The sequence below is a fragment of the Eucyclogobius newberryi genome, unplaced genomic scaffold, assembly GCF_026437365.1.
Source record: "Eucyclogobius newberryi isolate DKJ021-1_F unplaced genomic scaffold, fEucNew1.0.hap1 SCAF_5, whole genome shotgun sequence".
NCBI lineage: Eukaryota > Metazoa > Chordata > Actinopteri > Gobiiformes > Gobiidae > Eucyclogobius > Eucyclogobius newberryi.
This window is the reverse complement of record NW_027316167.1, coordinates 22,139,111-22,158,601: the sequence shown is the minus strand read 5'-3', so window position 1 is coordinate 22,158,601 and position 19,491 is coordinate 22,139,111. Positions and strand designations below refer to the sequence as shown.

The 19,491-nt window shown below is 39.1% G+C and overlaps 2 protein-coding genes across 2 annotated transcripts; both read left to right on the top strand.

The window, feature by feature from the left end:
• Positions 1–951: 951 nt before the first annotated feature.
• On the top strand, positions 952–9,047 carry LOC140381370 (calretinin-like). Its single transcript, XM_072465418.1, has 11 exons — positions 952–1,199; positions 4,156–4,232; positions 4,314–4,403; positions 4,588–4,668; positions 6,436–6,492; positions 7,016–7,093; positions 7,403–7,458; positions 7,531–7,570; positions 8,144–8,197; positions 8,282–8,353; positions 8,594–9,047. Exons 1-11 carry the CDS (start codon positions 1,106–1,108, stop codon positions 8,708–8,710), a joined length of 816 nt encoding a protein of 271 aa, XP_072321519.1. The 5' UTR covers positions 952–1,105; the 3' UTR covers positions 8,711–9,047.
• Positions 9,048–13,422: 4,375 nt separating this feature from the next.
• On the top strand, positions 13,423–18,814 carry LOC140380925 (aspartate aminotransferase, mitochondrial). The gene is made up of 10 exons (XM_072464908.1): positions 13,423–13,580; positions 14,864–15,020; positions 15,109–15,237; positions 15,315–15,374; positions 15,446–15,607; positions 15,903–16,007; positions 16,487–16,637; positions 17,712–17,877; positions 17,939–18,089; positions 18,169–18,814. The coding sequence occupies exons 1-10, from the start codon at positions 13,498–13,500 to the stop codon at positions 18,289–18,291; spliced, it is 1,287 nt and encodes a 428-aa protein (XP_072321009.1). The 5' UTR covers positions 13,423–13,497; the 3' UTR covers positions 18,292–18,814.
• The last annotated feature ends 677 nt before the right edge of the window (positions 18,815–19,491 follow it).

The window sequence follows — 19,491 nt, the reverse complement described above, 5'->3', positions numbered from 1 at the left end:
GAAGCTGATGATGGTGCTGCTGCTGCTGGTGCTGCTGGTGTTGCTGCTGCTGCTGCTGCTGTTGCTGCTGCGGCAGCAGCTGGATTTATGCCAAACACTGCTTCGATTTGTCAGAGAGATCAAGTGCTCCTCCTCGACCTCCACAGGTCCAGGGACAGAGGGACAGGGGCGGGACACCAAACTCACAAACTTTCACAAGATACACTAATTTCAGTATCTGATAATACTGAGTGAAACAAAATAACAAATGTTATGCAATTTGTTATCTCATGGATTATCTTTATTTAATTGACTAAATAGTTAAGTGTGACCAAGTAAAGGATTTGCTAGAAGAATTTCAAAACACACTTAAAAGGCTATATTTTGGATGGCAGATGTATTGCATTCATTTTGAATAACTTACATGCAAGTTTGTCAGATAATACAGAGGCGAAACATGGAGTGAGTCCTGTCGTTTCATTCAAAGGTTGCCCATGCACACAGAGCATTATTTGCATGAGTAAGCAGGTAGGCTTAAATGCCTTGCCTTGACTTCAGACTGATTCAAATCACGATGCTTGAAAGCAGCTGTGTTTTAACATTACAGGACCTATTGATTATTAGACAACAGTATAAATGGAAGTCTATAATTCATGTTCATGGTTTGAATCTAATCACTTAAACGATACTAACTCAGAGAAGAAATGTTATGCGTTTTATTGTTGCAGTCACATCTGCTTTTAACAATTTCTGACAATACAAGGAATAGAACCAAACCACCACCAGAGCTAGTGTGGACCCTTGATCAGGCGTGAGAGCGTGATAATCTTACTATAGAATCTCAGAGGCATGGTAACTCATGGGCTCATCCTAAGCGCACTCTCCCTCAACACGCGGTAATTGGTCTCCTGCCGCACGTACTCCTCCTGTAGTGACTCCTGTAGTGACTCCTGTGGAGAAGTGTCGTGCGCCCCTGCTGGTGCAGAGCAGAAGCAGCGGCGCCGCGGGGGGTTTAAAAGCCCCGACTGAGGGGAAGCTGCTCACAGTCATTACGAAGAAGCTTTACGCGCGGAAACTTTCCCTGTCACTTCTGCATCCTCCACCCAAAGGAACGTGCGCCGCAGAGATGGCAACCCACGCGGAGCAGCCTCCACACCTGCACCTGGCGGAGATCACCGCCACGCAGTTCATCGACATCTGGAAACATTATGACTCAGACGGTGAGTGTGTCCTGTGCCCATACAAAGTGTTTTAACCTGTTTCTTAGATATTAAACAATAATCATGAGCTTTGTGTTAAGACGGTGGAACTTTTTTATTCGCACCTTAATCTCTTTAACCCCTTTGCGCATGCAGCAAACCAATCCCCTTTCGCATTCGCATTTTGTTTTTACAACTATGTAATTATATTTCCTCAAATGAATTAGACTAGTGCATTTATAGCTCTCAGCTCGACTTCACAGTTGTGCACTGAACCATTGCCTATTTTTAAATTCTGCATATTTTCATTTAATATACTAATGTTGCCTATCATTGCCTGGCTATTTTCTAAATTGAACCACCTGACCGAGATAAATGAAGACACTAATCCTTCCACGTCAAAGCGGGGCACTGGTGGGGCCAAAGAGACAAGAGCAGCGCGGAGCAGAGGAAGAGGTGTTTTCCACAAAAAGGTTTATGAGATGAGCTTGAATGATGTGGGATAAGAAGGAGAAGGAAAACAGAACGTAAAATACAGTTTTGTTCATGCTTGTTGATGCCACATGAGGCTGTGCACAAGAATAAAATCCAATTTGACTTTACAATAATCACTTTATTTAGCGGATCCTAATAGTTGATTACGGTATTTGTCCTGCATTGGCTCGCTCTAGTTGAGCGCGAGTTATTAGTGATGCCACCACCAGATGGCAATAGCCCTGGGCATGTAGGCATTTGTTTTAGTGTCATGATGGAATAAATGTAGCTGTAGGTTTTTGTTTAAGTTCCGGTCAAATATCTATTTGAAATTTAAATTATATTTAGAATCCGTATAAATTATACTTCAAAGCAACAACATTTTTAATATATCAATATGTAAGTCCACTTTCTGCTAAAACAACGTTTCAAACACTGTGCCTTTGATTATGGAATGCCCTTGGACACATTTGATTTTGTTGGTAAATGCATTGGCCTCACTTCAGACAGCTGCAGTGGAGTATATAAACCTTTTTGAGACAGGTAAATTAGAAGGTCTCTTGCGCAAGATTGCTCAGACCACGACAGCCCTCTGCAGCATTTGTTGATGAATTGCCTCTGGACGTATCTGTGCGTGGCAGGCGGATCTCTGACCACAGCAGTGCAGTGGTGACTGAAAGACCCTTCAATGTGTCAACTCCTTTAAAAAAGTGTAACCAACTGCATTTTCTCATTGAGTTTAAAACATGATGACACAGTGATCATGGGGTTTTCGTTATAAAATGTTACTATGATGTCCATTACATGTGCTTCTTTTCCACATTGTTTTATTGACCATGGCATCTCTGAGTCACTCCTGCATCGGTTTAAAGTGTAACCGAGCATCAGGAGTTGCATGAGAAAATGTTGACAGTAAAGGGGGATGCATCTGCTCCGTTTACTGTCTGCACATTACCAAATGCACTCTTCCTCTTGAGTATTGCAAAAAAAGATTCAGTTGTAGTCATCTGGTCTCACAAAAAAAAAAAAAAAATCATTCAAGAGTCATTGTCCATCAGATTGACAATGACTCTTGGATGAGAGTCCTAAAAACAGAGTCCAGATGACTACAACTGCGTCTTTTTCTACAATGCAACACGCCTGGACGAATGAGGCATTACACCGACATGTTTCTAAGAATTTTGTATATATATAATGTAAATTAACATGCTAACGTGATCCAAACATATGCAACAAGGATGAATGGAGCTTCACTTTTACATGCCGTGGTCCACACCAGTGCAGAGCAGTGCAGTTTGTTTGGGTCTGAAATTACAACTCAGCTGAAGCACAGATGGCGATATGGGGCACCTATCAAAAAAAGTGTTTGTTGAAGGACAAGAGATGAGAGGATCAGAGATTAAGAGATGAAGGGGAACCAGCCATGCTCTACATTTTATTCTGTACATCTGTGTTGTACTCGTTCTCCAAATACCATTATTAATGTCTATTTTTGTCCTGTAAAATGCTGGAACCTGAGCCCGCCAGGACTGTAGACAGATGGGACTCAATCTTATGATTAAAAGGAAAACATAAACCTGACTAGGGGGCAGACAATAGAGGGAAATTATTGTATTAAATCATGCCTGGTCATATAAGACGCTGGGGACGCACTGAATGCACCAATAAGCATCTATCTGGCTGCACGCTCTCCCTCTTAGGCAAGCAAACACTCATTAGACAGCTTTCACTGCCACACTGGGATTTGTTCCTCCCGCTACAAAAGACTGCTATTAGACCTTAAATGGACGCCACACAAAATGTTTGTTACAAATGATGTCATCAGTAAACTTTGGAAATGAACACATTACGAGAGGTCTTGAACTGTTGACCTGAAGGAAATTAAAAGTATGGTTTAAAATCAAAAAGGTTTAGGACCCCCAATAACCCCCTGGCTAGATTCACATCTATGCTTGACCATGAGTGTCACCCCCTGCAGGACACTCTGTCCGCTCTGGAGAGCAGCTTCAGTGAGCGACTGATCCACCCTTGCTGTGTGAAGGAGAGACTGCTGCTGTCAGACTTTATAAAAAACACTGTTAGTTCTACTGTGCAATTACTGTCGTGATTCATGTGCAATTACTGTGCAATTCATGTGCAATTACTATCGTGACACATATTCATGTGCAATTACTGTCGTGATCACATGCAATGGTATTTATTTATTTATTTTTATCTTTATTATTTTTCCCCTCCATCCCTTGTTGGGAAATGGGAAATGGGAGGTTTTTGTCTATGGGAGTTTTTGTTTATAGAAGATCTTCTACTAAGAGACTTCTTTTCTTCTGTATCTACCTCTGTATCTACCTGCGTTGCATCAATGGAATTTCCCCATGTGGGACAATAAAGGAATATCTTATCTTATCATATCTTATAACCTGTAAGCTTCCAGCCAGTCTTTAATTTTAGAAAAGCTCCAGACTTAATGACTTTATAACATCAAACTTATTTTTTTGTTCTACAGGAAATGGTTATATCGAGGGAAAAGAGCTGGAGAATTTCTTCAGAGAGTTGGAGTTGGCCAGAAGAGGTGCAGGAGTGGTCAGTGAAGTCAAAGATTTGAGCTCAAACTGTTAAATGATCATTTTGCATCAGGTAATCACTTCCTCACTCAATCCCCAGGATTCATCACATGCTACATTCAGAGAGAAAATGAATGAGTTCATGTCCAGCGTTGACAAGAACTCAGATGGGAAAATTGAGATGGCAGAGGTAACAATAGATTTGAATAGTAGTAGTAGTAGTAGTAGTAGTAGTAGTAGTAGTAGTAGTAGTAGTAGTAGTAGTAGTAGAAGAAGTTGTTGTTGTTGTTGTTGTTGTTGTAGTAGTAATAGTAGTAGTTGTAGGATTATGCATTAGTTCCTATTGACAATTTCCTGTTTTCTCTCACCTGCAGTTGGCTCAGCTTCTGCCAACAGAGGAAAACTTCCTGCTGTGTTTCAGGGAGTTTGTGGGATCCAGCGCTCAGTTTATGGCAGTAAGTGTGAACTAGTTTAAAAATGTTATGCATTTAAACACAACAGCATGGCCCCTTAGAGCAAGAAGGCTCCAGGTTCGACTTTCTGGTGCTTTCTGTGCTGAGTTTGCATGTTTCTCCCCATGTCTGGGTGGGTTCCTCCAGTTTCCTGCTCCTGACAGGTTGCCCCAGCAGCATTGAGGGATGGGTCAAATGCAGAAGACACATTTCTCTTTGAGGATATTGAAGTGGTTGAAACCTAACCAGTAAAGTATAGTAGAATATTAGAATAAACATTAAGATGAGCATTTAACCTTGAATGAATTTTGAATGAATTAATGAATTTACTTTTAAGTAAAATATCCAAGTTACATTTAATTCATAAAACAATGTAGGCTACTAAAAAGACCTGCGTTGTCCAAGAACACGTTTGGTTGTGTTCACGGTCTGGAGTTAAATGGCATTTTAATTTCAGATGCAGGGGCCTGTATCTATTTTTTAGGAATTGTTTCCAAAAACTTACAGCCATATAAAGCAAAATCAATAATAATATTCTTTAAACTTTGTTTCTGTGCGCACACAATATTAAAAAGATTATTAACCATGTCAGGACTTACTTGATACTGACTATTGAAAGGCTAATATTACCAGAGAATTCCGACCTGTCCCCCATGAGAGTTTTAAACTATATGCATTTTGAGAATGTTGTCACATGAACCCGAACTATTAAAATATGCAACCAAACATACAAAGAAATCATGTTGAATTTGATTTTCTAAACCAATGGGGACTTGTGTAAGATAATGTTTTAGAATTTTTTTTAAATCCAATTAGTTCTGGGATTTTTTCCTTATATTCTCTACAGGAAACAACGTTGTTTAAGACTTGCACTGGATAACACAATATAATCACTTAAAATAAATGCAACTAAGGGAGGAAGACGCTTGTTTTATTGCGCATTACTCTGGATCAGCATGAAGCGCAAATTGCTTAGTCTTGATGATCTCTGAGAGAAGCTGGCATAAAAAGGCAATGCTAGGCAAAAACTAAATTGCAAGGTACACGGCCAGTTAAATGTATTAAATCCAAACAGTGGCCAAAGAGTATTCTTTGGCCATTGGAGTGAATAAAGTGTCAGCCCACAATTAAATTCGCTAAATACTTTTACACAGAGTACAGTTTATGAGCCCCTGTTAAAATGACGGATAGATAGTACATTTTATTGTGTAAACTAAAATATAATTAAACTATAGAGGCTTACTGAATCGGTTGGCAGAAGAACCACCACACCTAATGGCCTCAATATTTATATTGTGCTGCAAAAGCCAAGAGGGTTTCATCCAGCCCAGCAGTGGATGTGACCCTTGATCTATTGACATGCCAATCAGAAAACCATACAACTTAATGATAAATACGCCGTATATAGTGGTAAAAGAGGGGGGTCTTGACCATCTGGTCCAGTGTGATTGGACATAAGCCACATTGCATGCTCTCTGCAGTGCCCTCAGAGGAGCGACTCTTCCAAGCTATTCTCAGGGTGACATACATTATGAATGCAGTGCAGCTTTCTATTGGGCTGAGCTGGAAAGCACTGGAGGGAGCTTAGGTATCCATCTTTGATAAGTATTGTGACAAAAAACTATATTCTATATACTCTGTGGTAGATGACACCCCAGTGAGCCCTTTATCTGTATCTTGGATGATACATAAAACCTCTGGAAAATGTTATTAATGTTGTTGTGACTGGAAATATTTGGACAATTGAAAATAGTTACTCTTCACTCACAGGCCTGGAGGAGGTATGACACTGACCGGAGCGGATACATCGAGTCCAATGAGCTGGAGGTAAACAAGAATTAAGTTAAGGAAAGAAGAGAATTAAGCGTTACAGAAAACACCATAAAACTTGGGTGAAAGGCATTTTTTTTCCTGGCATCTTTCCTTCCAACTAATAACTATGTTTACTGTGACCTGTATGAGAGCACAAACAACCGTCTCACTACTTTAAAGGCAATGTGTAAAGTAATACATGGGTAGCATATGATCACAACACAGTAGAACAATTGCTAATGATGTAGCAGTAACAAGAAAAAATGAAACAACACAATGATACAGTTTAAAACGTTTTTACTTACTTATACTTAGGTTTCTTTTTTTCCACCTCTGTATTTGCTCAAATTTCTTTATCTGTACAGAAGACCATCCCCTTCTTCAAAACTTTTCTAAACCAAAATGTCAGACAAAACCTTGTCTGCCCTTGTATTAAACCCAGGAGACACACAAATCTCCTTTTGACCCGAAATTCTGAATGACTTACTGTTATGTAAGTGAGTGTCTGGTGTAGTTCATGGTCTCTTTCTTTCATCAGGGGTTTCTCTCAGATTTGCTGAAAAAGGCCAACAGAAACTTTGATAGCAAGAAGCTCACTGAGTACACGCAGACTATTGTAAGTATTTTCATAATAATGTCGCATGGATTAAATATTCACATACATTTTCTCAGATGATGTGCTTGATGCATTTCTCTGTAACATCTTTAATGTAAACACTGCATCCCTGGAGGCTTGAATTTTAATTACATGAATGAACAACATTAATGCGGGGCTTCACCCTCCAGTTCAGCTGCTGTGCTGAGGCATCACTTTTGTGGCCACCAGCATCACTCACACATCTGTGACCCCAACACACTCAACTGCACCTGTTTAAGACCCTCCACTGGTTATTTATAAGTAACACAACTTATGTCTGTTATTCAGCTGAGGATGTTTGATCTCAACGGTGATGGAAAACTAGGACTCTCTGAAATGGCAAGGTGAGTTATTGTTATTATTTGGGTTATTATTTATTTATTATTATTATTTATTGCTATTTGTTTTCCCATCAGACTTTTGCCAGTGAAAGAAAACTTCTTGCTAAAATTTGAGGTAAGACATTTGAAAAAACAAACAAACAAACAAACAAACTTCTGCAATCTTGTTTTCTCAGCAAGAAGAAATTCATCAAATTCAACTACAAATGCTAAACTTTGGGTGGGATTTAAATGATTAGATTTACTGTAATATTCTACAATCTTGACTGACAAATCTTGGCATACTGACTGGACATTTGCACAGAGAGACACAATTGTATATATTAAATTGAATAAATGTTGCATAATGTGAAAGATATGTACTATAGTGATTGACTGGGATTATAAGGCTTTATGTAACATGTCATTGGTTGAATGAAGGACTTAACCCTGCGAGTACCCGTGGATATATGGGCCTTGGTGACATTTTGACACTGTATGTGTGTATGCATCTTGTATGTTGACATATGTAGATTTCAGTTGAGAGGGAGAAGATCAACAATTGCTATCTGACTGTGGATTAGAGTGTCTGGTCGGGATTAAAACAACTCTGGTTCCATTTATCATAATCTGCATGGATTAATATCAGGTCTAGATCTGCTGCCAGGGCTTTTACTGCACTCGAGAAATAACTTAACTTCTTTCGTAGGGCATCAGAATCTCAGTGAAAGAGTTTGATGCACTCTTTACATTTTACGACAAGGTAAATGATGGGACAGTTAAAGTCATTGGGGGTGAATCTGGCCTTTGTATCATTAATAAAATGCTTCTACGTGTCTTCATTCAGGACGGAAATGGCAATATTGATGAGCAGGAGCTGGATGCCTTGCTCAAAGACCTCTGTGACAAGAACAAAATGGTAATGAATAGTCACGTCATTGATTCTTCAGTTCAAGTTACTTTTCAAAAGCCATTTATTTATAGAGTACAGGTGGATTAACTAAAGCTATACAACCTTTGCATTTGTGTCCTCTTGCACTGCACCTTTTGACTTTCCTAAAACAATTGCGTGCGATGACGTATTGTGATTAGATTGTCATTGTTTTTGTTATTTCAGGAGTTTGTGGGAATATATTAATACCTAACTTTTGTTCTTCAGGCTGTGGATTCAAAAGAGCTGGCAGGATACAAGAAAAGCATCATGGCTTTGTCAGATGAGGGCAAACTGTACAGGACGGAGCTGGAGATTGTCATCTGCCGGGACTCCACACTGTGATCCTCTCGACTCTTCCTTCAAAAAGCTTCTTCTGGTGTAACCTGGTGCATGTAACTCCTATACCCCGCTAAAGTGCAACTGGAAGCACAAAGTATAATGCAGGCTGTTTTAGCTGTCCCTCATAATATATTATAGTGTTTTACAAACCATTTGATAATTTATTTCAAGATTTAAAACATCCTTTATGTTTCAACTCATGTTTTACTCTACTGGCTTATGTGACCAGTGAGTGTTTTATCTTTTATTTGTCCCCTCCTTTTACATGTCATGTAGAAATGGTAGATTTATTTATTTACATTATTTATTATAAGCTTGTACTGTTCCATAAGAGATATTATTGAAAAATTAAAAAAATATATCCACTAGTGTTTTTTGTTTCATTAGGCTATATATATGTGTGTGTGTGTGTGTGTGTGCGCGTGTGTGTGTGCGCGTGTGTGTGTGTGTGTGTGTGTGCGTGTGTGTGTGTGTGTGCGTGTGTGTGTGTGTGCGTGTGTGTGTGTGTGCGCGTGCGTGTGTGTGTGTGTTCGTGTGTGTGTGTGCGCGTGTGTGTGCGTGTGTGTGTGTGTGTGCGCGTGTGTGTGTGCGCGTGTGTGTACTATGTGTACATGAGGGACTGATTGTGTGAAATGTTGGCTGTGAAAAAGAATTCCTCTGCACTGGAAGACCTCAGTGAAGATTACAACTCCAGTGCTCGAGAGCTGCTCCCTAAACCTACTCTAATCTCGTTGCTGCAGAAAATGTGATTTTGAAAAAAAAAAGAGGAATCTTGAGCTTCTCCATTTTTTATAGACATGGATGCACTTAAAGTCCTTTTTTTTTTTTTTTTTTTTTTAGATACAGAGCGTACAGAGGGGGGATGCCCAGAGCTCAGCCATATACTGCAACCTACTGAAGCCTACACATACTCATCACAGCTTGAGAATACATGACATGGCAGCCAAGGATTTTTCACATAAATTATGCACAACATAGTCACTTGTTTTCTGGACTTTCTAACTAAAAAGAGGTTTCTTCTCTGTTGGCCCCAGTGAAAAATCCATGCCTTTCTTGCGTATTGTAAACTGGTGCATTTGAAATCTATTCATCACAGTAAATGAAGGCATCTTTATGAATCTACACACCCTTTTGAACCTTCTATATAGACGGCTGTGCCTTGCATCAATTAATAATCATCACTTTCATTTTTAATTGAACTCACTATCTCTCCAACACAGCTCTCTTTCTCTGATTCCACATGAGCATCTTAATCAAGCACAAAAAAACAATATATTGCATCAGATTTTATACTGTAGATGACTTCAAACAGGAGCATACACTTATAAATACACAAATGCACAAATAGATGAGTGTTAGAAGTCCATCCCGCCGTCAGAGAGGAAATGGTGTTATCTTTGCTCTAATTCCTTCACACACATCAACTCTCGCTCTTGTAGAGGAAAGAGACAAGCGTGTGGGAAAAAAACAGATGATATCTCTGCTGTTATTTTGCTTCTGCACAGCTGCACTCTGACCCCATTCATTCATGAAAACAAACTATGTTAAAATGTGAATAATGTATTCAGACAATTTCAATTTTTTACAAAGTGGAGGAGCAATTATTCTAACTGTATGACAGCTGCATGGGAGAGCTCAGTCAGGCATTTTGGGCATTTACAATTTAAATAATTTAGTCCAAATAACTTGTCCAAATAAAATAAAAATATTTTACTGCACCTAATTAGAATAAAAGCTATTCAATGATGGATTGTTCTCTCATAATCCAACAGGAAAAACATGGTAAGCAATAAAGTCTGGCTATTGTTATTTGATGTAATAAATAACAGCTGTAAAGTGTTAAAACACCATAACACACATTCAGAAAGTAGTCCTTATTGTGGTAGAACTTCATTCAGAATGACATTACATAACATTAAATTTTTTTTTATATTATTATTAACAAAATAATAAAAAAATCTCAAAATATGACTTCATCAATCATAAATTTAGTAGTAGTAGCACAACCATAGACTGTCCGTCTAAGCTGTTTGGTAAAGAATATCTGGGCCATGACTGTGACTATTTGTCAAAGATAAAGTTAATAATCCAAACCCCTGGTGACATTGTCAGTTATACAAAGTTATTTTAGTACTGTACTTGGAATACAAAGTACAATTAATTTCAAATTGAATCTACTCACTTCTGATTTGACAATTAAATAATCTGAAATCTCCTGAAATCAGATAAAAAACATAGCCACTGTCAGTTTGTTTGTTTCGTGTGGCTTTTTATTTATATTTTATTTATGTATTTGACAGGGACAATGCAATCATATATAGTTACAAAACAAAGCTTGTAGCCGATGTGATGCATACAAAGTTTATAGCCAGTGCTAATTTTCAACTCTCGTCCCTGGTTGGGCTTTTCTACACCCCCCACGGATATAAAAGACATTAAAACACATTTCCATTGTCATAAATAAATCTGTGACAAATGTACACATCTACACAGCTCATTCTTCCTCACTCATGCATTATCACTTGTGCACTATCACTCGTGCATTATCACTCATACATTATCACTCATGCATTATCACTCATACATTATCACTCATGCACAATCACTCATGCATTATCACTCATGCACAATCACTCATGCAGTATCACTCATGCACTATCACTCATGCAGTATCACTCATGCACTATCACTCATGCATTATCACTCGTGCATTATCACTCGTGCATTATCACTCGTGCATTATCACTCATACATTATCACTCATGCATTATCACTCATGCATTATCACTCATGCACAATCACTCATGCACTATCACTCATGCATTATCACTCATGCATTATCACTCATGCATTATCACTCATGCATTATCACTCATGCATTATCACTCATACATTATCACTCATGCATTATCACTCATGCATTATCACTCATGCACAATCACTCATGCACTATCACTCATGCATTATCACTCATGCATTATCACTCATACATTATCACTCATGCATTATCACTCATGCATTATTACTCATGCATTATCACTCATGCATTATCACTCGTGCACTATCACTCGTGCATTATCACTCATACATTATCACTCATGCATTATCACTCATGCATTATCACTCATGCATTATCACTCATGCATTATCACTCGTGCATTATCACTCATGCATTATTACTCATGCATTATTACTCATGCATTATCACTCATGCATTATCACTTGTGCACTATCACTCGTGCATTATCACTCATACATTATCACTCATGCATTATCACTCATGCATTATCACTCATGTATTATCACTCGTGCATTATCACTCATGCATTATCACTCGTGCATTATCACTCATACATTATCACTCATGCATTATCACTCGTGCATTATCACTCATGCATTATCACTCATGCATTATCACTCATGTATTATCACTCGTGCATTATCACTCATGCATTATCACTCGTGCATTATCACTCATACATTATCACTCATGCATTATCACTCATGCATTATCATTCATGTATTATCACTCGTGCATTATCACTCATACATTATCACTCGTGCGTTATCACTCATGCATTATCACTCATGCATTATCACTCATGCATTATCACTCATGCACTTTCATTCTTACAGGTGGATACAGTTTTGATGTTCTTTCAGCCAGCACTTAAGTCTGAAGGTGAACATTTTTACCTCTGAGATGCACTTTATTTCAGGGGGTGAGGAATTCCAGAGTTTACAGCTCTTATAGGAGAAGGATTGTCCAAATGACGTCCTGCTCTGTGGGATTTTACAGTTTTGGTTTGAGGAGCCTCTTGTCACTCTGCTGCTGCTGTTAAGTCTCTGTAATAATCTAAGAAAGCACAGGTTACTGTAGCTTTCAAAACTTAACAAATTATAATTCTTAAGAATGTGGCAATGGTGAAATCGGACAGGTTCTCTATCCATATTTTTATTGCTTGTTTGTAAAGTGAACCGATTTTCTTTGTGGCTGAGGGAGCTGCCTGGGCCCACGCTGTCATGCAGTATGAAATGTGAGAGCATGTCATAGCGTGCATGTACAGCAGGGCCGATTTCTTTGTATTGTTTTGGATATATTTTTTAATGTGTTTGTCAAATTTTAGTTGGGGGTCTAGTACCAAACTAAGATATTTGAATAGTATCAATAGTCTAGTTCTAAATTTAGATCAAAACCTGGTTCAGACATTGGACCTTGAACTCAGGGTCAGTCTCTAAAGCAGGGATTCAGTCAAAATGAGATTTTTTAATAGATCCATGGTCTTCTTCTTCTTTGGTGTTATATGGCAGTTGGTGTTCCATTACCGACAGACTTTATTCTTAAGACTTTATTCCAGAGCTGACTCTTCTGCTTGGTATCTTAGGTTTTATTCCTAATTCTTCTCCATCAGCTCCGTCCTCTCGAGCTCAATAGTCCCAGTTCAATCATTATGTGTATGACACTGCCCTCCAGGGGACAACCCACGTCACTGTACAACATGTCATTAGTTGACGCTTCATGTTTGAACGAGGCTTCACATGAGATGTTACTGAAAATACAGGGGTAAAACCATGGATCTATTATATGGATAAAACGTATAATAAACGGTATAACTGTATAATAAAACCTGTATAATAAAACAGCGCTCATTAGGTCAGATTGACTGCAGGTGTGCGTCATGGCCGCTGACGTTACGCGGTGCGTCACAAAGTTGCGCCGCTCGTCTCTGCCCTTCACATCTCCACACATCCTCAGCTGGTTCTGCTCCGCGCTCCAAGACCGAGAAACGATGGCTCTGCTCACCACCAACAGGTTTCTGTCCAGCTTGGGGAACATGACCCCGTCCCTGGGGGTCCTGTCCACGCGCCACAGGTACAAAGCAGCCCTTTTTATTTCCACAAAACGGCGCTACATCTCCGGTTGTAGCTCAGAGCTACCGCTGCGTGGTTTCCTGATGCAGCTCCAAACTGTGATTTTCTACAACTACTCATCATAGCGCTGTGTGTGGTTTATTAGTTTAATTTCCAGACATCTCACGTTTAGTTAAATTGACCTGCCATGAACTTCACTTTTGAGGGCGCTGTCTGTGAAGCTAATGAAAGTCACGGTGCTGATACTAGTGCAGTTGTTCACGTTTATCCACTAACTGTCATGTTCTGTTTACTTGTGCACCGATCACGCGCTTTTTGTTTGTATTGAGTGTGTTCTGCTTAATAACCGTGGTGACTGCTACTTTGGCATTTGCAATGACCCCATGGAGCTCTATACCGCTAATAAACTACTGCATGGTTTGAGCCAAGAGGGGACCCGTATTTGAGGATTCTGGACGGTGATTGGCTGTCGTGCTCCTCCTGTCGTCGCTGATTGGCTGATCTCTAACTGGAGCTTGTGTCCTTACTGAGCCCTGTTGGAGGACAAACATTATACACCTACAATACTCTTCATCAATATGGTTGTTCCGCAAGGCGATACTCTTTTAACTCTTATTTGATATACTTTTATTTGGGTTTATTGGAGTTGTTTTGGGTCAGTGACATATCACGTTTCAGTGTGGCATTTCATGGTCTCAATAGCCACTGTCTTTGTATTTCCATATACTGTGGCCTTCACGTTACTACTGACAACAAACAAGATTGCACCCAGCACATTGATTTTTACTAAAACATGTGTATATGTGTAAATATTAACTGCACATGGGCTTGCCTTTGCTTACTATATACATACTTTATATATTTTTAGAGTTACAAATACATTTAATCTTTATTTTTTTCTTGTATTGTACATGTAACAAACTACTTGTGTTTTAGTCTTCACTGATCAACACAAAGACTGGTATTCCAAAGAGGGCAAACGTTTCCCACTAATGCGGTTTTATCCGGGATTATTGATCTCCACCCTTTTTTGGACTCTGAACCTGTAGAAAAGATTAAAATGTTTGTTTCAGGAATCTTGAACTTGAGTGTTTCACATGGTCTAAAGTTAATAAAGAAACTTCTAATCACATGAGTAGTTAAGATTATATCTGAAGCATTGCTACTGAAAGTTAAATAATCCAGAATTTGCCCTTCTACTGTCAACTTGTGTTTTTATTTATTTATTTATTTTTTTTTCCCCCCACCAGAAATAAAGTAATTGTTTTAATCTATGTGTTTCAGTTCTTGGTGGAGCGGCGTGGCAATGGGCCCCCCTGATCCCATCCTGGGGGTGACCGAGGCCTTTAAGAGGGACACTAACCCAAAGAAGATGAACCTGGGTGTGGGAGCTTACAGAGATGACCAGGGCAAGCCATTTGTGCTCAGCTCCGTTCGCAAGGTTATTTAAAGAAATTAAATTGAATTAACGGATGATGTCTGCTGGTCAGAAAAACAATATTTTTTTTCCCCTGTTGTCTGTCCTTCAGGCAGAGGCATTGATTGCCGCCAAACAGCTTGATAAAGAATACCTTGGCATTGGCGGTCTGGGAGATTTTACAAAGGCCTGTGCCCGACTGGCACTTGGTGCTGACAATGAGGTCCTGAAAAGTAACAGGGTAAGTTTGATACAACCTGAGTGAAGCTGACGTCTTGTATCCCTGTGTTCTCAGTGAATTGTTTTGTCTTTCTACAGAACATCACTGTGCAGACCATTTCAGGAACAGGGTCCTTGCGTATTGGAGCCAACTTTCTTGTAAGATTATTTGGTTTAACTTACTTATGATGATGCCTATCTGACCAATCCTTTTTGTCCGTTTGGCACAGTCTCGATTTCATCCAGGTCCACGTGATGTGTACCTGCCCAAACCTTCTTGGGGAAACCACACACCCATCTTCAGAGATGCAGGGATGCAACTCAAGTCATACAGATACTATGAACCTTCAACCTGTGGTTTTGATTTCAAAGGAGCTCTTGAAGACATTTCTGTAAGCTAGACCTTGTTTTCCAATTCAAAACATTCTATTGCGTTAAGTTTCTCCACCATATTTGCATGTTCCACCATATTCCACGCATATTTGACAATTGTGCCTTTTTCAAAATTAAACTTAAATGGTCTATTCAAAGTTTGAAAGTTTTTTTTTTTGTTTTACTTGGACAAGAAGCATTCTGGGTAATTGGTGTTTGCCTGATTTTGTCCAGACTCTGCTAAATTCAGCTTTGTTATTAAAATAATTAGATGCATGTTTGGTTTGTTTTTAATACTGCGTTCTCATGTTTTAGAAAATCCCAGAGCAGAGTGTGATTCTGCTCCATGCCTGTGCGCACAACCCGACTGGTGTGGACCCTCGGCCTGAACAGTGGAAAGAGATTGCTGAAGTTATAAAAGTGAGAGTGCGATTATTTTACCTGCTGGAGTTCACCTGTAGAGGAGCAGATTGTCATTCTTGATTCAGACTTTGTTTGTATTGAGCCGCAGAAGTAGACTTTGAAGTCTATCTGACAGGTTCTCATGTTCTAGTGCACACGTGGTAAATATTTATCATAGTTTAACATCCATGACATTGCAGTTTGTGGAAACATTTTGAAACAAAACTTTAAAATTACTGGACGTAGAGCCGAGTTTAAACACTACACAAATTGGAATGTTTTTGAGGGATTTTGGCTCTTGTTTACAGTATGGTTGCTAGGTAACAGTTCTGAAATCACATCCACCGTTGTCATATTTGTTGCCCATGTCCAACCAGAAAGTAACACACTGGCAAAGTGTTTAGTCAAATCTTGCATAAAGTCATGCTTACTACATTATAGTGACTTGGTGTCTCTTTATTTTATTTTTTAAATCGATGGATTTGTTTGTCTTACAGAAAAGGAACCTGCTTGTCTTCTTTGACATGGCCTACCAGGGTTTTGCTAGTGGAGACATTAATCGTGATGCCTGGGCAGTTCGTCACTTCATTGAAGAGGGTCACAACATCCTGCTCTCTCAGTCCTATGCCAAGAACATGGGTCTCTATGGTCAGTAGACGGGCACATGAATCACCAATGCAACCAGAAACCGCAATGCTGTAACCACCAGACTATCGCAGACACAGGCTAATTTATACTGGATTCTCTCCTCCCACACTTGGTTTTAAAGAGCAGGGCGTGTGCCCTAGCTTAGGGGCTAAGCTATACACAGTAGATTTAAAAAAAAATATTTATTAACCTTTTATTTAACCGGTAAGAACCCATTGAGATCAAAACCCCTTTTTTCAAGCTCGAACTGCGGCAAAGTTAAGATATAACACACATTTAAAAGACATTTAGAAAAGAATAACAATCTACATTTAAAAGTTTTTTTTATTATAAAGATTCACTCTTGATCGACAGTTTCGCATAATCTCAACTTTGCCTGAAAGAAGTTCCAAGCTGCAGGTGCAGCATAGGAAGAGGCTCTCTCTCCAATCAGTCCTCACACGAAGGACAGACAAACCAAACCAAACCAAGCGCATAATGACCCTACACTCTGCACCAGAATCAAAAAAGGTTTATTGCCATTGTCAATGAACAGAATTCACAAACATAGGGACTTGCTTTGGTCCAACATAAAACAATGAAAAATGATAAAACAAGTCAAAAAAAGACTAGTATAGGGCACACAAGTAGAAAGGTGCACATCCAGCCTTGGCATAGAGCTCAGTGGTGAGTGACGCTCAGAGCACAGTGAAACGATTTCAGACATTTCACTAGATGCATTTTATATCGCCATAATCCATTTAACCATGTTTTGTAAGTGAGCTTTAAGAATAGATGGATGGATGGATGGATGGAGAATGACAAATGCAATAGTGTTTCCCTGAGATGTCATTATCTGAGGAAAATCACCTTGTACAACACACATGTGAGAAGATAACGAATAAACGGGAAAAGGCCAAAAACAATTGTATCAGTAAAATCTTTCTTTGTTGTGATTATGAGTTCGACAGGGATATATTTATAATTTCAAGTTCCTAGGGAGTAAGTTGTGTATTGACCTTCCAGTGGACAGTTTTGATTGTGGCTTATTTTCAACATTTCAACAGCCTGACTCTTCTCTTGCATGTGCCGTAGGTGAGCGAGTCGGAGGCTTCACTGTGGTGTGTAACGATGCTGAGGAGGCTAAAAGAGTCGAGTCGCAGCTCAAGATCCTCATCCGGCCAATTTACTCCAACCCACCAATGAACGGAGCCAGAATTGCCACAACTATTCTTGACACACCTGATCTGTACTCGCTGTGGTATGCATAAAGATTTGAGATTGGCGCTTGGCACATTTAATGAAATGATGGTCCGGCCCAGGTTGGAGGAGGTTCACGGTATGGCCAATCGGATCATCAAGATGAGAGAACAGTTGGTGGCTGGACTGAAGAAGGAAGGTTCCACTCACAACTGGCAGCATGTCATCGACCAAATTGGGATGTTTTGCTTCACAGGTCTCAAGCCCGAGCAGGTGTGTATTTGATTGTACTTGACAGTGACAAACCTGTACTTTTGATATATTGCAGAAACATTGCTATTTTTATTTTTAGGTTGAACGCCTGACAAAGGAGTTTTCAGTGTACATGACCAAGGATGGTAGGATTTCCATGGCAGGTGTGACCTCTGGGAACGTGGAGTATCTGGCTCATGGGATCCATGCTGTCACAAAGTAGAGAATCCATCACGTGGAGCAAAAAAAAATCAAATGCCAGAAGAGGAGCTCGTGGGTCATTTCATTTCTCCTACATCTCGTATAGCTAGCAGATTTTTGTTTGTCTTTACTCTGGTTTCAGTTGAAATTTACTTACTAGTTTCAATAGTTTGAACCCCCCCAAAAAAATATTTCTAGACATCTTAAATGTGACTGAGCTGTAATGAGAAAATATTTTGCACTTTAGATATCCTCTTTATCAAATGAATTAAGCACACCAGTCAAAGATGTCGGGGATGCAGACTGTAGATGAAATGTAAATGTTTTATATTTCAACCCAGTCCTAGTTTAGGGGCTTTGTCTGATTGTGTGACTGCAAATGTGTGTATGCAAGTATGAATTACTGTCTTAGCAAAGCCCAGACATTGGCTCTCACTGGTACAAATTTGGTTCTGTTCTGTAAACTGACATTTGGAAATGTACGTTTTCAAAATCCTACACTGAAACCTACATTAAAAAAAAAAACCTTGCTATTGGTCATGTACATTATTCACCTTCAATAAATGACTATAAATTAAACTTGTGGAGTCCATTCATGTAGCCGAAATTAGATTAAGTGAAACAATGAGTTAATCTGTAGATGAGTAAATCACAAGGTATTCTACATATGTAAAACACGTGCCGGTTTAATCCACTCTCACACAAGAACTACATTACCCAGTTTGTCATGTGAGTCACGTGACTGTCACGTGCTCCTCCCGCAGCTTCGATCAAAACAGTGCTCAGTTTATTCATGGTGCTGCTAAAGCTCAGAAGAGACGGATCTACGCTCTTCACTCCACAAAACTGCACCGGACACGCAAACAAGGTGAAACTATTGTTTCGTTTAAATGATTTGTTAGAAATGTATCTGTTCTGGTGGTGGCAAGGCAGAGATAGCCGACATCCTTTTAGTGGCTAGCAATTGTACAATGCACAGTTAAACAAATGATCCAGGCTGAAGGAAATCTTAAAACATTTAATATTTTAAGTTTGAACTGGTTACTGTGATGCTTCTAATCTATGGATACTGAAGTTTTAACATGTTTTCTTCTTTGTAAAGTAACAATTCTGAAGTGATTTTCCCTCATTTCTTTTTTTAATGCATTGTAGTAAAATGTAGGGTATTACTTTTTAAAATCTAATAACACTCAAGAAATAATCTGTCAGTATCATAGTTTTT